The following is a 14,317-nucleotide window of genomic DNA, read 5'->3' as shown; positions in this document are numbered from 1 at the left end:
TCCTGCAGCGGGAGATGTTCCATTATTTAAGTTAATGCATGCAGTCTCACAACAGGGAATCCTGATAACCGCCATGGTTGGGAGGCGGCCCGCCTCTGTCTATGGAATATCTCTCTTGATAAACCACGGTAGTGACCACTAGGGAGCGTTCAGTGGCGGAGGCGGGGGCGGCCGGATCATATCCGACAGGAGGCGGGCCGCACACCTGTTCCTCAAGAACATACCCGCCCCTTTGTACGGGATATTATGGGGCATTTGAATAAGTGGAATATATGCTATCGACAGCACTATGCCAGTATTGGCCTGTTTTTGGCGAATGCTTATCTTCTGATATTTGTGACTAGTAGGATCCTTCCTAACTATCGCCCACAAAGGCTGCTTGTTCCTTGGGAACTACGCTATATCGACTTTCCATCTAGATATGGAACGGTATGTGATTGAAGAGTATCAGACATAGAACGAGGACAGATTATTAAAACAGCAAGCTTCATTAATCGTACATGACTGCGAAGTGGCTCATTATTCGTACTCGTAATCAGACATAATGGTACATGAATCATAACGCTGGATTCGACTCGCTGGTCCTGCTTGACACCGGGATAGAACCATCGATGAACGGGAAGCTATCCCACAGCGGGAGTTCCAATCCCTCCCATCCGGAGAAAGTGCTGTCCTGGCTGACGGCATCCATCAAAGACCACGAATCAAGTATGTTGGGTGTTGTGGGCATGGAAGGATCATCAGTCTCCACAGAAAGAGTCACTGGATTCTGGAAGCCGGGCATGGACCGGCTACTGTTCAGGCTAAACAGCTTACTGACATAACGGGTCTTGTTTTGCGGTGGGTACTGCATGAGTCGTTGACGCTGCGCTGTAATGGCGTTTTTCAACGAAGTGAGGATTTCGTAGTAATGGGATGCTTGAGCTGACTTCTGTGCTAGGGTGTGAAGGATTTCCAGCGCTCCGTTGAAGGCTTGTTCGATGCCGGAGTCGCGCTCTTTTCGGGAGAACATCGAAAAGCCCAGCACGAGGGCAGCTGCAAACACAAACGCCCTACGTATGCAAAGTCAGCTTTGCACTGTCTATGATCTGGTAAAGTGCGAATGTGACTCACTTCATAATACACATATTTCCCAGGAGCAAACCAGAATGATGTACTTCCATGCATGTCTGCATCATGTACAAGGCGGAGTCCGTACAGGCGCTGGCGAGCTTATTGTGCGCTGCATCCTCCTGGAGGAACTCGTCATCGTCGCCTGGACTGTTGCACAGTCGCGCAAGACGAACTCCCAAGGAAGATATCAGGAATGGGCGACTGACAATGATTACTGCGAAATGATACGAGCATGCGACATGCAGGCTTCCGATGATGTGTGGTTGGGCCGTAAGAAGCTCAACCTCTGATGCCGGTGATGTCAACACCGAGCCCGGCAAAGTATCGCTCCATTCGTTCAGCTTTGCCAATAAGGATTCAGCGGTATCGGTGGAGGCAGCTGTTTCCCCATAAAGACGAACGATGATCTCATCTAAGATTTGCGACATGCGATAAGAAGCGACGAGCCGCTCCTCCACCGGACTGGGTTCTTCCAGGTCAAGTGCTTTTGCATTGTATTCTGAGCGGATGTTCGCTGTGGCAGGAGGCCGTCCAAGGATTGAGCTGGACATGAGATCCAACGTGCAAAGGCTCATCCACGCACAGGTTCTGACTAGTGTCAGTAGCGAGACACTTCATTGCTCCTCACCTGGATTCATACCTCTCTCGTTGTTCGTTGATGGAGACCGATCTGGTGGAGTCCTTTAGGTGGAGACCCAGGGCTACTGCACCTCGAGCTGCGACTCCAAGGTACATGAAAGCGGCATTTCGACGACACGCCCCCATCATGTAGAATGCCATAAGAAGAAATAGTTTCACCAGCTCCAAGCTCGGGGTCTCGATCATCCCAGCAAATGCGACTTGTTGGCCGCGAGCGAAGAAAAAGCGCTCCACCTGAATGGTGATCGGATCATTTCCCACAGACTGTGCGCCGATCGCGATCTTTATGTCGCGCAAGGCTGATTTGAAGTTTTGACTGCTGGTTGCTGCTGTAGCTGATTCGTCTGAGCTGTCTGGGTCAAAATCGGACGGGAGATAGATAAAACCATTGATCTATTGTTTCTCAGTGTTACGTAGCAACTTTCCAAGAAATGTCAACTCACGGCAATCCGATAGGCATGGATGAAGGCTTGCAGTTGAGATGGTACCAGACTGGTTTCAACTACCGGGGGGATATCATGCGGGGTCTCTGTCTCTAACATATCCTCCCTTTTCAGGTTATGGGAGAATTGGGATGGACCAATATGCTGGGTGACGGTATCACGGACGAGTTGAAGGAAAGAAAGTGACGCAGCGCGTCCCACATACACTATTACTTAATTAGAATGAGGCTCAAATTCATCGTCATGTCGTGTAGAAGCGATCGCACCTCGTTCGCCTTGAAGGTTTCGGAGCATACGAGGATGAGTCCGATGCAACGCCTCTGGAGAGCGTGAACCTGGCTCGATCGATGAGTTGGCCGACGGATGATCGTGGGGGCTTTGGTTTGAGTTCGATGAATGGGGAGTGCTTTGTGAATCTAAAATGGGACTGCGCAGCACTTCAGGTGAGGTCGTTTCTGCATGAGACATCGACCTCCGCGAAGAAGAGGCCATTCGACGAGCTGGCGTACAGGTAGCCGCGCGATCCATGCGGATGCATTTGTCGCATGGAAACGTCCCACTGCATCTCTTCTTGGTCATCCGACAGGCAAGACACGCCTCGTACGCTCGGAGACGGTTCTCAGGTGGGACTTTAGGCCGGGGCATGGTCGTTGGCGCAAATGCGCAGCCCCGGCGGGCCGACACAGGAGATCAGATACGGGCCCGAGGAGAGAAATGGCGCTGGAGGGGTGCTAGAGGAGACTGGGATCACGGAATGACACGGCGAGGGATTTCACAAACGTGGATTGTGGGGAGAGAGATAGAGAGATGGAGAGAAACGAAGGATGTGGAGTAGTCTGATATGGCGCCGGAAGACATCCGTGGTCCGTGCATCTAAGATCTATTTCTCCAGCGGTTCGACAGCGTACACAACCGTCGGCCTTTTTTTTTTGGGTAGAGTACTTTTCTTGGGATTTCTGTGCTTGGTAGTGCGGGAAAATGTTGTTGTCTAGCCAGAGTTGGACATGTGACTTATATACTTCCGCCTTCTACGGAAACCTTGCTACTACAACCTCGTCTCTGATGCCAACGGCTTTTCTTCCACATAGCACGATTCTCGGATGGATTCAATTGGAAGGGCTCCATAGACACAAAGTATTGTTTGGACCATAAGATGATTCCCTCCCCAGAATCCCGCCGTTCCCATTCAGGCGCTTTGCCGTTTCGCGCCACATTCGGGTCCGAATGATCCACAGAGCTAATCCAGTTGCCCGTCACAAAGGGATCGTGGCCTCGCTAGCCCTCTTATAGCTGGCATCTTTCACGTCTACAGCATATCCAATCCCAAAGATAGCATTCGGCTCAAATATATGCGGAACTACCTCAACCGCTGCCACCGGAGTTGGAACACACGTCATCGGTAAGAATCTCGTGAATTCAAGCGACCTTTTCAACAGGATGAGTGAGATACATTCCCCAAAGAACGAAGAAGCCTCTCCTTGGTTCCATCTGTCTGAGAATGCAGATCAGCCTGAGCAATCCGATGTGGATTCTCATATCACGAACCGTGCGTTTTGGCCAATCATCGCTGGCCAGTGACATACTATAAGCAATAAATGCCAATTCCTACGCTCCCGTGTTTATCGACATACGATCTTGAGGGCGAGAATTCTCCAATGCGTCTCTTTTTAGGGATCTCGTTAGTATCCAAATTCCGCCTGACCACTGGCTCCAGGCTATCCCTCCGACCCCGACCCGACTGCGATTACTCAACATATGCCCGGATAAACCTGGTCAGCATGACGAACACACCAAGATTCGATACGTCTCATCAAGACCGTAAAGACACAACATGCTCTTCATTGGCCCTGTCGAGGAGTGAGGACGACCCGGATATTCGCCAAAAGTACCGCCCATTTATCCTGGAAGGGGACGCGGCGGATTGGATCGATGCATTGGAATTGACAACTGCCCTTAATATGGCGGAAGCTAATCTGCAAGCCACAAACGAAAGGCTTAAGGTGTTGGTTCTCTACGGCAGTCTACGTAGGAGATCATACTCCCGACTGGTGGCGTTTGAAGCCTGCCGGATCCTGTTCCGTCTGGGTTGTGACGTACGCGTCTTTGACCCCGAGGGACTCCCAGTGAAAAATGACTCAGATCACGGCCATCCCAAGGTACGGGAGCTCCGGGAGCTCAGTCGGTGGAGCGATGGGCATCTCTGGGTTTCTCCCGAGCAGCATGGGAACCTGGTGAGTCGATTTTGCGGGGGCTCTACATAATCAACGCTGACACGCTCTTTTTCTTCACGTAGACTGCCGTCTTCAAAAATCAGATTGACTGGATCCCGTTGAGTACGGGTAGCATCCGTCCGACACAAGGCCGGACACTGGCCATCGCCCAGGTGTGCGGCGGCTCGCAATCGTTCAACGCCGTGAACTCCTTGCGGATCCTCGGTCGCTGGATGCGGATGTTTGTGATTCCGAATCAATCATCGATTCCCAAGGCATATACCCATTTCCCCGACGAAGGCCAACCGGACAACCAGCGGCTAATGCCCAGCGGCAATCGGGACCGTCTGGTGGACTGCATGGAGGAATTTGTCAAGTACACTCTCGTGATGCGACCTCATCTAGAACTCTTCGCCGATCGGTACAGCGAACGGGAGGAGAAGAGGGCCAAGGGAAGGAATGGGGTGTGATGATGGCCTCCACGGTCAGAGGTACCTATATGTATATAGAGGTATCCCTAACGCATCTCGAAGTGAGCATAACATAATACGCAGTAGAATACAGGTCTAGATTCCGGTGGAATCCTTTGGTCATGGTGAAGACTTTTCCCGGCCGCTGATTGGTGGATCAGGTGCAAACCAGACAAACACACATTCTCGCTTGTGACTAGCGCAGGCGGTGAGTCTCCGCCAGAAATTATAAAAGGCACGTCTTCCCCCGACATTCTGGAAATCAAGCGACTCTACGTATGTCTCCCTCCCCCCTGCATTTTGGGACAACCTTGGATTGGACAACCACTAACAACCTCACAGTTCAAAGAATCACTTTAGAGTAGACGTCTCTCATTGAGCTCTTCTAAAGAGCCACAGAATCTCCACCCTTGCTGATGACTGCTATGTCCTCGATGCCCTAAAGTGAAGCCGTGTTTACTTCCGCCGCGACCGGGTCATCTTCCGCACTTGGATACGTCTTGTCTTCGGACGAGTTCGTGTCGGGTGTTGGGTTTGGCCACTGGTCAAGGGAGTGGTGATGATCTTGACCTTGTTTTGACGTCGGACTTCGGTCGGTCGGACTTGGTGGGTGTCGAGGAGGTCTGAAAGGTGTATACATTTGATGTTGATGTATGGAGTGTGCTCTACGTACCCTTTATGAATTCTATGATTTTCCTTGAACATTTTTCGAATTGTGGCTTGTAAATTACGTGCGTATAGTAGTATACCTAGAATCTGCCTAGGAACCTAGTACGAGGGTATTGTAGGTAGGATCATAAGGTATATCGCACTGTACTACGTAGTTGGAATAAATAACGAAATCCCCAAACGTCACATCTAAGCATCACGTGTAAGTATCCATGGGTATCGTTTACTTGCTTTCCATCTCAGTACCATTCTCCTTCGGCTTCGAACCTCCACGGTTCTTCGACCCTCGTCCACCGCGCGGTCCGCGAGACGATCCTCCTTCGCCCGACTTCCCGCCCCGATTTCCATTTCCATTCCCTCCAGCGTTGGTCGATTGCCCGTCACCGCGGCCCTTCCCTCGGCTCTTCTCACCCCCGGGATTTATCTTCCTCTCTAGCACCACCACCTGGCTTTGCGCCACCGAAACTGGACTTGCGGCGATCGCTTTCTGCAGTCCATCGGGCTCCGCAAAGTCCACATACCCAAATCCCTTCTTCTTGTCGATCTCCACCTTGACAACCTGCCCAAATGGCGTAAAGGCCGCCTCCAGCAGCGGCTCCGTCACGCCTTGCGAGGGATTGGCGTGTTTCAGGAAGGCCTGCGTAGCCGTACTCGTAGCCGGCGTGGAGGCTTGCTTCCCCTTCCCGGATTTGGAGGATTTGTTCGTAGATGTCGTACCAGCGAGGTGTGATCCTGTTTCGGTTCGAGGCGACGCCACATCACTCGTTTGAGTCGTGGTTCCCTTTGATTTGGCATTCTGCGACGAACCACCTCCCTTCTTGTCCTTTTTACCCGATTCGGAGGACGCACCGCTGGGCTCGTTCTTCCCAGAGTCCGCCTCAGACGCAGCTCCTTTACCTCCGCGACGACGACCTCCCGACGGGGCGATTCCCAGGTCTCGCTGGAGGATCTTGGCAGCAGCGGCGACGTTTCCCCTCTCTCTCTTGCGGTCGGATGAGGTCGATTGGCCGGCATCTTTGGGAGAGCTTTGACCCGTGGAGGACTTCGAGGCTTGTTTCGCGACATTTGCCGCTTGCTTGTTGGCCGCCTTAACTGCATCCCTCGTAGCTTTGTCCGTCTTGGATGATTTCTTATCCTTCTCACCCCCTCCACCATCCTTGTCAGCGCGCTGGAGAAGTTTCTTCGCCTGGACCTTATCGGATTTCCCGTCTTTGTCGCCCCGATGCTTCGACTTCCCAGAACCGTCCTTGGCCTTGTTGGCTTTCTTCTCTTTGATGTACTGCACCAACGGCGTAGTGGTCACTGTCTCCTTCTTGTCTTCGAGCTCTCCCGTAGTTTCAACGGGGTTGGGCTTGGTGATCGGCTGCGTGAGACTCTCCAGGAAAGCAATGAAGTCGGGATCCTGGTCGATAGTCCCCTGGCGGGCGTCCTTGCGGACACGGCTGCCGGGAATTTTGGCATACGGGGCGAACTCCAACAGGGCCGGTCCCATGAGCACCGGGTCATTAGAAGTGTTCCGCGCATCGACGAACGAGGTTTGGCGAACCTTGGCGGAGAGCGGGATGGTGTAATCACTGGAAACCACGTGTATGTAGGCGCGCGACGGTCGAGATGGTTTGGCGGGGCTTTTTTGAGGATGATTAGTTGGATCCGTATGTATATCAACTTCTGTCACAGCCGAAACCTACTCTTTCGATACTTTGCCGGGCTTATACTGAAACCAGTCGACCTTGCCTGCGCCAACCTTCCACTCGTCCCCGAGAGCGGTCTCGAATTCAGTTTGCGTCAGTCCTGGAGGGAGCCGACGGACGAGCAGTTTGAGACGAGGCGCGGGTGGCTTGGGGGCTTTCTTTGGAGGGGTCGTCGAGGAACCCTTCTGCGTGGCGGCGACGGGGATTTGGAGGACTCCGCCGGTGGGTTTCGTTGTCGGAGTCTGGGTCATCATGGGTGTGATCATGGGGAAGTGGAGGGGGGGGTGATGAAGGGAGAGAGACGGCGGACTGAAGAAAGAGGATAAGCTGGGTGATTCCTCAGGCACCAAGGCTACTACGGCCGAGCACAAGCTCCATGTGCGCCACACACGCGGTCCACCTCTGCGGGGAAACACTTTCTCCCTCATTCATCAGCTGAGGACATACGACACACGACGGACATATCCATTCCATGTCGGGCTGTTGTCATCTGCACTCCCGCGCAATCACTCGCTTATGATTCTTTTTGTCTCTCCTTTCTGGCTGATCTCTTCCTCTGAACCTCCCCGGCTTTTGCTTCGTCCACCATGGTAGATAGCAAGGTCCCTCAGCCAGGCCCGGCCAAGTTGAAGCGCAATGCTGGTCCCGATGAGTGGCTGGAAGCCGCCAAGGACTGCAAGTATCTATCGGAAGCCCATATGAAACAGCTGTGTGAGATCGTGAAGGAGTACATGATGGAAGGTGAGTTGTTCCCAATCCGTTCGTACGCTCCCCCGCCTGATCACCGTGCGCTACGGATAGAGTCGAATATCCAACCCGTTTCCACACCCGTCACAATCTGTGGAGACATCCACGGGCAATTCTACGACCTTCTTGAGCTGTTTCGTGTCTCGGGTGGCATGCCTGATGGGTCCGACGTCGAGCCTCCCAAGACCGCCCCCTCCGTAATCACTTCCGATGATATTGAACCGCCGTCGACCATTACAGACCCGAAACTGCGCAAGAAGTTGAAGAAAGGTGTCGACGGAGAAGAAGATGATGAGGAGTCCGCTTCCAACACGAGCCAAAGAGGTCGCTCGTCCAGCGCGGGGTCGGGTGAGCTCTCTCTGAACCGGAATTTTGTCTTTCTCGGCGACTACGTAGACCGGGGTTATTTCAGTCTGGAGACGTTGACACTACTACTCTGTTTGAAAGCGAAGTACGTCCCAACGTCTTCTCGGTGGTATGTGAAAGCGAGATGCTGATTGGTGGTATGACAGGTTTCCGGATCGCGTCACGCTTGTGCGTGGTAACCACGAGTCACGGCAGATTACCCAAGTGTATGGGTTCTACGAGGAGTGTTTCCAGAAATACGGCAATGCGTCAGTGTGGAAGGCCTGCTGCCAAGTTTTCGACTTCATGACGTTGGGGGCCATTATCGATGGCCGGGTGTTGTGTGTCCACGGGGGTTTGAGCCCCGAAATTAGGACATTGGACCAGGTGCGCGTTGTTGCCCGGGCCCAGGAAATCCCTCACGAGGGCGCTTTCTGCGATCTCGTCTGGTCGGACCCCGACGACGTGGAGACGTGGGCGGTTAGTCCCAGAGGAGCCGGTATGCATTCCACCCTTCTACAGTGCAAGTCCCCTCCATTCTGATCACTCGCATGTAGGATGGCTTTTTGGCGACAAGGTGGCCGATGAGTTCTGTCACGTAAACGACCTGACGCTTATTGCCCGCGCACACCAGCTGGTGAACGAGGGTTACAAGTACCATTTTTCCAATTCAAATGTGGTGACGGTATGGAGTGCCCCCAACTACTGCTATCGTTGTGGAAACCTAGCATCGGTCTGTGAGGTTGGAGAGGACCTGCGGCCGACGTTTAAGCTTTTCAGCGCCGTGAGCGATGACCAACGACATGTTCCAACATCGCGGCCGGGCCGCAGCGAGTACTTCTTGTAACAATATCGCATTGAACTATCTGCTTTGTCTGCGACATCCGGAACCTGGTCTGGGTGGCATGGGGTCAATGATTTGCACCGGCGCTGGCGTTCGGGGACGTACATGGCTACGGAACCCTGCTCGTTATCGAGCAGGGTTAGGGGATGGATATCCTATATACCTAAGGTGACGAATTTAGAGCATAATTAATGACAGCCATCATGCATGTTGACTAGATCCCAGCTGTAACGTGCTCCTGCATCTGGTAGTAGTACTCTATACTCCCCGCACCCTGGGTGGCCTGATGTCTGTCTCGGCAACTGTAGATCGCGAGATCCCTATCAACAGATAACGGGAACCGAGTCGGCTCCCCGGGGTCCATCAGACGGCCAGGGACCATACCCCAGGTCGGGAAAGATTTATCCATCGCCACGGCATCGGGCCATACTGCCATTTTTTGTGCCTCCGGATTGGGGCACCGGATACGCGGAGGATTTGGGAATCGCTGATTGGTGTAGAGTGCGGGAGCGGAGCCGAGTGGCCACAGACCCCGGAATTTCCTCCGGAGTGTCCGGGACGCATTCCGGAGCCTTATCCATAAGAATGAACCATTTATATCATTTCTCTTTACCTCATTTGCTTCATTTTTTGCCTATTTGATCCCCTTCGCTTCTTTATTGTTGCTCATCAAGGCCCCGGAGGCTCCCTAGTACCTCACATCCATACATCCTCCACAATGGCCGAAAAGGTTGACGTTCTCATCTGCGGTAGCGGATCTGCTGGCCTCTGTGCTGCAACTTGGCTGGCTCGCTATGGCCTTCGTTGCAAAGTGTTGGAGCGTCGCGATGGTCCTATGACCATGGGCCAGGCTGACGGCGTGCAGTGCCGTACTGTCGAGATCTTTGAAAGCTTTGGGATTGGCGAGGAGCTTCTTCGCGAGGCCTACCACGTTCTTGAGGTGGTATTCTGGGCGCAAGACGGCAACGGAGTCATCCAGCGTACTGGCCGCACCGCTGATACGCAACCCGGTCTCTCCCACCAGCCCCATGTCATTCTCAATCAGGCTCGCATCAACATGCTCATGATTGAATCCATGCGTCGCTTCAATAACCAAGAGATTGACTACGGTTATGACATCAAGAGCGTCGACGTTGACAGTGAGCTTGCCAAGGACCCTGCCGCGTACCCAGTGAAGGTCACGGCCGAACGGGACGGAAAGCTGGAGCACTTCGAGGCGAAGTACGCCATGGCTTGTGATGGCGCCCACAGCACCGTTCGCCGGTCTTTGGGATACACCATGGTGGGCGACAGCACCGACGCCGTTTGGGGTGTTATGGATATGGTCCCTCGAACGAACTTCCCTGATATCCGCAAGAAGGCTACCGTGCGATCCAAGGCCGGTAACCTGTTGATAATTCCCCGCGAGGGCGATAAGTACAACCTGACACGTTTCTACATTGAGTTGCCCGCCGGTACCAAGGCCAAGGAAGTCAAGCTCGAGGACCTGCAGCAGACCGCCAAGAAGATTCTGAGCCAGTACGAGGTTGAATTCGTCGAGACTGTGTGGTGGTCCGCCTACGCCATCGGTCAGCGGACGGCTGACCACTTCCACAAGGACTTCCGCGTTTTCCTGGCTGGCGATGCCTGTCACACCCACTCTCCGAAGGCTGGCCAGGGTATGAACGTCAGTTTGCAGGACGGTTATAATATGGGCTGGAAGCTGGCCTCTGTGCTAAAGGGACTGGCTCCTCCCTCTATTCTCGAGACTTACGTCCTCGAGCGCAGCAAGACCGCCGTCGATCTTATTAACTTCGACCGCTACTTCTCTGGGCTCTTCTCCGGCGGAAAGGTATCTCCCGCCGAGTTCCAGGAGGGTTTCATCAAGTCTGGTAAATATACCGCCGGATTGACTGCCAAGTACGACAAGTCGCCGCTTACCGCTGAGGATGGAGATGCGGAGAAGCTCGCCTCCAATGTCGTGGTCGGCATGCGCCTGCCTAGCTCGCAGGTGGTGCGGTTCTGCGATTCTAAGCCCCTCCAGCTGATGACTTCCTTGAAGTCGGATGGCCGCTGGCGTGTTATGGTTTTTGCCGGTGACCTCCACTCCAACGACAACCAGGCTCGTTTGACTGCTGTAAGTTCAATAGCCGAAGCGTAGGGATGGAGTACTAACAGATTTAGCTCGGAGAATATCTCAACTCTGCTGAAGGCCCCCTCCATCGGTTCACGCCGAAGGGCGGGGATGTCGATAGCCTGATTGAACCCATTGTTGTGGCACATGGCAAACGTCATGAGACAGAACTCGAGGAGATTCCCGAGGTCTTCTACCCGTTTTCGGGCAAGAATAACATCCGTGATTTGCATAAGATTTTCTTCGATGACGAGAGCTACAATAAGGGCCACGGCCAGCTGTACGAGTACCTTGGCATTAACCCACAGAAAGGTGCGATCGTGATCGTCCGGCCGGATCAGTGTAAGTGACACGGTTCAACACGACATCGTGAGGTCGCTTGAGCTAACGGTTTGTCTCCAGATGTGTCGGCTGTTTACAGTGTCGATGATTATGCCCAGATCGGCCAGTTCTTCGAGGGCTTCTTGATCCCTCAGGATAAACAGCAGGCGAAGCTGTAATCTTGCATGTCATTCGGTATGACGGGCGTTATGAATTATGAGCGTTTAGCATTGTATATACCTGTACTGGATTGCATAAGTCATAGGAGTGAGTTCCCTACTGGGTGTTGAATATGGACTAGTAGCATCATGCAATGCTATGTAAAGCAACCATGAAAAACTCCATATACGGAACAGAGCACATGCCGCGCCAAGAAATAAGCCTGACTTTCCCCTGGATGTAAAGAAAAGCGCACTCATCGGGGTGACAGACAACACCATACCTTAGTCCTACAAAGAATGGAGGTCCCTCCACATCTCTTTGATTTCACCCTCCCTCTACCTGAATTTTCCGCTACTAGGCCGGATCTGACCGATTTTGTCGTTGGTGGTCTCGTTTTCTCGAAAGCATTTCCATCCGACCCCAACCAGGAGCCCCGCGTGCTCCTATTGCAGCGGTCGGAGTCCGACTCCTTCCCGGGATTTTGGGAGGGTCCAGGTGGCCTCTGCGAGACTACCGATGAGTCCATTCTGGCGGGCACCGCGCGTGAAGTCCTGGAGGAGACCGGCTTGCATGTTTGTGGCGTCGTTGACTTGGTCGCCGTTGATGAGTGGGTACGAGAGAAGCCGGATCGCGTGCACCGTGTCGCCAAGTTTACCTTCCTGGTTGAGGTGGAAGAGGAACTCCCGTCGACGGGTTTGGCACGCTGGGAAGAGGGCGTGCTGTTACAACCCGACGAGCATCAGGCATTCGCGTGGGCAACTGAAACCGAAGTGCGCGATGCCCTTGAGGCCGGGACAGGGTCGCGGTATCGATTTGTTGGGGTACAGGGACAGAATATGCTTACGGCTTTTCGGATGTTGAAATCATTGATGTCTGCTACATAGCAAGGCTTGATAGATGTGGATGGGCTTGCATATAAGAAGATTGTCGTGCATTTGAATGATATCATGTAGTTCTGTGCAGTCCTAGGAATGATATTTCAGGCAATATCGTCTTCGGCAGGAAGGATTCCCTCGGCCTGCATCTCGAGGGCAACTTGATCCACCTCCTTCCATACGCGAAGAAGATTATCTCCTACCACTTTACGTGCGTCATCGTCACTGACGCCTCGTCGCAACAGTTCGCCGACTACAGCAGGGAATTTAGAGACATCCTCGAGGCCACGCGGTGTGTTGAGGATGCCATCGAAATCACTTCCCAGTCCGACATGGCCGAATCCGATTAAATTGCCGATGTGCATGATATGGTCGGCAACACGCTCCATCGTGGCGTGGTCCGGATCTAAAGGGGGTATGCCATTCGGATCGGCCTCTTGCGTGCATGAGATGAATTCGGGGGCGAAATTCACCATGACCAGGGAGTTCCGTGATTTAACCAGCTGTAGCACATCGTCGGGAACATTGCGTGGGTGCGGGCAGATGGCGTACGCTGAACTATGGCTGAAAATTACGGGTGCACGACTGCCCACCCAGTCGTCTTTCCCTGCACCAAGTACATCACGCATCGTGTCGACACTGACATGGGCTAGATCAACGATCATTCCTAGACGATTCATCTCTTGGACCAGCAACTTTCCTGCCTCACTGATCCCGTGCCATAACGGGTCGGCCTTGCGCGCGCTGCCATCGGGCGTGTCGATGACGGCCGCGTCGGCGTACCGATTAATGCAGTTATGGGTGAGTCCAGCATATCGAACACCTTGGCTGTAGAACGTCCGAAGGTGAGCGAAGGAGTTTCCAATGGAGTGTAGACCTTCGATTCCCAGCGGGGAGATGATTTTGCCTTCCTTGAAGTCCTGGAGTGCGGTGGTGCCATTGGGAGGCTTCGAGAAGGTGTCGGGATAAGCTTCCTGTAGCCTCGACATCACATCGACCTGTTCAAAGGTCTGCCGTACGCCTGTTGAGGGATATTAGCGGGCCCAGAGGAAGAGGGTTCGGGTATTCTCAACACGTACTCGACGCGTAGTTCTCGTCCGAGAAGTCAGTCTTGTTCTTTGGACATTCGACAAATACGCTCCAGAAAGTGCCCCCGACCTTGCCTTGAGCCAGTCGTGGCAGATCAACGTGTCCTGCTAAGCCACCTTTGGTAAAGGGGTCGGTGAAGTTGTCCTGATAGATATGATTCTTCAGTAGTACGCGGAGCAAGATCGCAAGGTCATCATGGCCGTCTGCGGAGTGTTGGCTGGACATATTCTCGCTTTCGGCCACAGAAATAAAGAGATAGAATCTTACCAATGAGAGGTGTGCCTGAGAGGATCCTATCTACTCTATCATCTATGCTCGGAGTGCCGTTGGTCGTGGAGACCATCACCAGTAAAGCTGCCAGAAGCAAAGTCACTGTTAAGCGAGCCATGTTGCGCAGGGGTGAGGAATGATGAGGCGAGTGATGTGCCGTGGCCTGGTATAAGCCAGCCGATTGAGGTAGAAGACTCTCCTTGGAGGACATGTTGGCTTTGGACATTATGCTTGAGATTGACGTCCAGGGATGAGAGAATACGGATTACCGGTTTGAGAAGGTTCCTGCCTTATCACCGAGGCAGAAAGGCACCGC

General features: G+C 53.2%; 7 protein-coding genes across 7 annotated transcripts; 4 read left to right on the top strand and 3 right to left on the bottom strand.

Moving 5' to 3' along the window:
- Positions 1-556: 556 nt before the first annotated feature.
- On the bottom strand, positions 557-2,294 carry BDV59DRAFT_203410 (fungal specific transcription factor domain-containing protein; the record flags this gene model as incomplete). The annotated part of the gene is made up of 4 exons (XM_073694263.1): positions 557-1,052; positions 1,114-1,701; positions 1,754-2,145; positions 2,196-2,294. The coding sequence occupies 4 exons, from the start codon at positions 2,292-2,294 to the stop codon at positions 557-559; spliced, it is 1,575 nt and encodes a 524-aa protein (XP_073546263.1).
- Positions 2,295-3,973: 1,679 nt separating this feature from the next.
- BDV59DRAFT_203409 (flavoprotein-like protein) lies at positions 3,974-4,875 on the top strand (the record flags this gene model as incomplete). The annotated part of the gene is made up of 2 exons (XM_073694262.1): positions 3,974-4,426; positions 4,489-4,875. The coding sequence occupies 2 exons, from the start codon at positions 3,974-3,976 to the stop codon at positions 4,873-4,875; spliced, it is 840 nt and encodes a 279-aa protein (XP_073546262.1).
- An 892-nt stretch (positions 4,876-5,767) lies between these two features.
- Positions 5,768-7,486, bottom strand: BDV59DRAFT_203408 (putative nonsense-mediated mRNA decay protein Upf3; the record flags this gene model as incomplete). The annotated part of the gene is made up of 2 exons (XM_073694261.1): positions 5,768-7,169; positions 7,233-7,486. The coding sequence occupies 2 exons, from the start codon at positions 7,484-7,486 to the stop codon at positions 5,768-5,770; spliced, it is 1,656 nt and encodes a 551-aa protein (XP_073546261.1).
- Positions 7,487-7,674: 188 nt separating this feature from the next.
- Positions 7,675-9,380, top strand: sitA (TOR signaling pathway phosphatase SitA). The gene is made up of 4 exons (XM_073690302.1): positions 7,675-7,976; positions 8,037-8,433; positions 8,495-8,826; positions 8,885-9,380. The coding sequence occupies exons 1-4, from the start codon at positions 7,823-7,825 to the stop codon at positions 9,172-9,174; spliced, it is 1,173 nt and encodes a 390-aa protein (XP_073546260.1). The 5' UTR covers positions 7,675-7,822; the 3' UTR covers positions 9,175-9,380.
- Positions 9,381-9,473: 93 nt separating this feature from the next.
- BDV59DRAFT_181909 (putative phenol 2-monooxygenase) lies at positions 9,474-11,883 on the top strand. The gene is made up of 3 exons (XM_073690301.1): positions 9,474-11,287; positions 11,335-11,626; positions 11,687-11,883. Exons 1-3 carry the CDS (start codon positions 9,890-9,892, stop codon positions 11,782-11,784), a joined length of 1,788 nt encoding a protein of 595 aa, XP_073546259.1. The 5' UTR covers positions 9,474-9,889; the 3' UTR covers positions 11,785-11,883.
- Positions 11,884-11,975: 92 nt separating this feature from the next.
- Positions 11,976-12,698, top strand: BDV59DRAFT_65135 (NUDIX hydrolase). The gene has a single exon (XM_073696835.1). The coding sequence runs from the start codon at positions 12,064-12,066 to the stop codon at positions 12,649-12,651; it is 588 nt and encodes a 195-aa protein (XP_073546258.1). The 5' UTR covers positions 11,976-12,063; the 3' UTR covers positions 12,652-12,698.
- BDV59DRAFT_65134 (putative dipeptidase) lies at positions 12,699-14,091 on the bottom strand. Its single transcript, XM_073696834.1, has 2 exons — positions 13,722-14,091; positions 12,699-13,663 (listed from the first exon to the last, which is right to left on the bottom strand). The coding sequence occupies exons 1-2, from the start codon at positions 13,954-13,956 to the stop codon at positions 12,747-12,749; spliced, it is 1,152 nt and encodes a 383-aa protein (XP_073546257.1). The 5' UTR covers positions 13,957-14,091; the 3' UTR covers positions 12,699-12,746.
- Between the last annotated feature and the right edge of the window lie 226 nt (positions 14,092-14,317).

Source organism: Aspergillus ambiguus, assembly GCF_047715705.1.
Source record: "Aspergillus ambiguus strain CBS 117.58 unplaced genomic scaffold BDV59scaffold_24, whole genome shotgun sequence".
In the NCBI taxonomy this organism is placed as follows: Eukaryota; Fungi; Ascomycota; class Eurotiomycetes; order Eurotiales; family Aspergillaceae; genus Aspergillus; species Aspergillus ambiguus.
Note: the sequence above shows the minus strand (reverse complement) of the source record. Positions and strands in the feature narration are given on the sequence as shown.

Coding starts and splice junctions, on each gene's coding strand:
- sitA (XM_073690302.1), top strand. CDS start 7,823: ATGGTAGATAGCAAGGTCCCTCAGCCAGGCCCGGCCAAGTTGAAGCGC. Junction 7,977..8,036: donor GAAGGAGTACATGATGGAAG/GTGAGTTGTTCC, acceptor CGCTACGGATAG/AGTCGAATATCCAACCCGTT. Junction 8,827..8,884: donor GGTTAGTCCCAGAGGAGCCG/GTATGCATTCCA, acceptor ACTCGCATGTAG/GATGGCTTTTTGGCGACAAG.
- BDV59DRAFT_181909 (XM_073690301.1), top strand. CDS start 9,890: ATGGCCGAAAAGGTTGACGTTCTCATCTGCGGTAGCGGATCTGCTGGC. Junction 11,288..11,334: donor ACCAGGCTCGTTTGACTGCT/GTAAGTTCAATA, acceptor TAACAGATTTAG/CTCGGAGAATATCTCAACTC. Junction 11,627..11,686: donor GATCGTCCGGCCGGATCAGT/GTAAGTGACACG, acceptor GTTTGTCTCCAG/ATGTGTCGGCTGTTTACAGT.
- BDV59DRAFT_65135 (XM_073696835.1), top strand. CDS start 12,064: ATGGAGGTCCCTCCACATCTCTTTGATTTCACCCTCCCTCTACCTGAA.
- BDV59DRAFT_65134 (XM_073696834.1), bottom strand. CDS start 13,956: ATGTCCAGCCAACACTCCGCAGACGGCCATGATGACCTTGCGATCTTG. Junction 13,664..13,721: donor GGACGAGAACTACGCGTCGA/GTACGTGTTGAG, acceptor ATCCCTCAACAG/GCGTACGGCAGACCTTTGAA.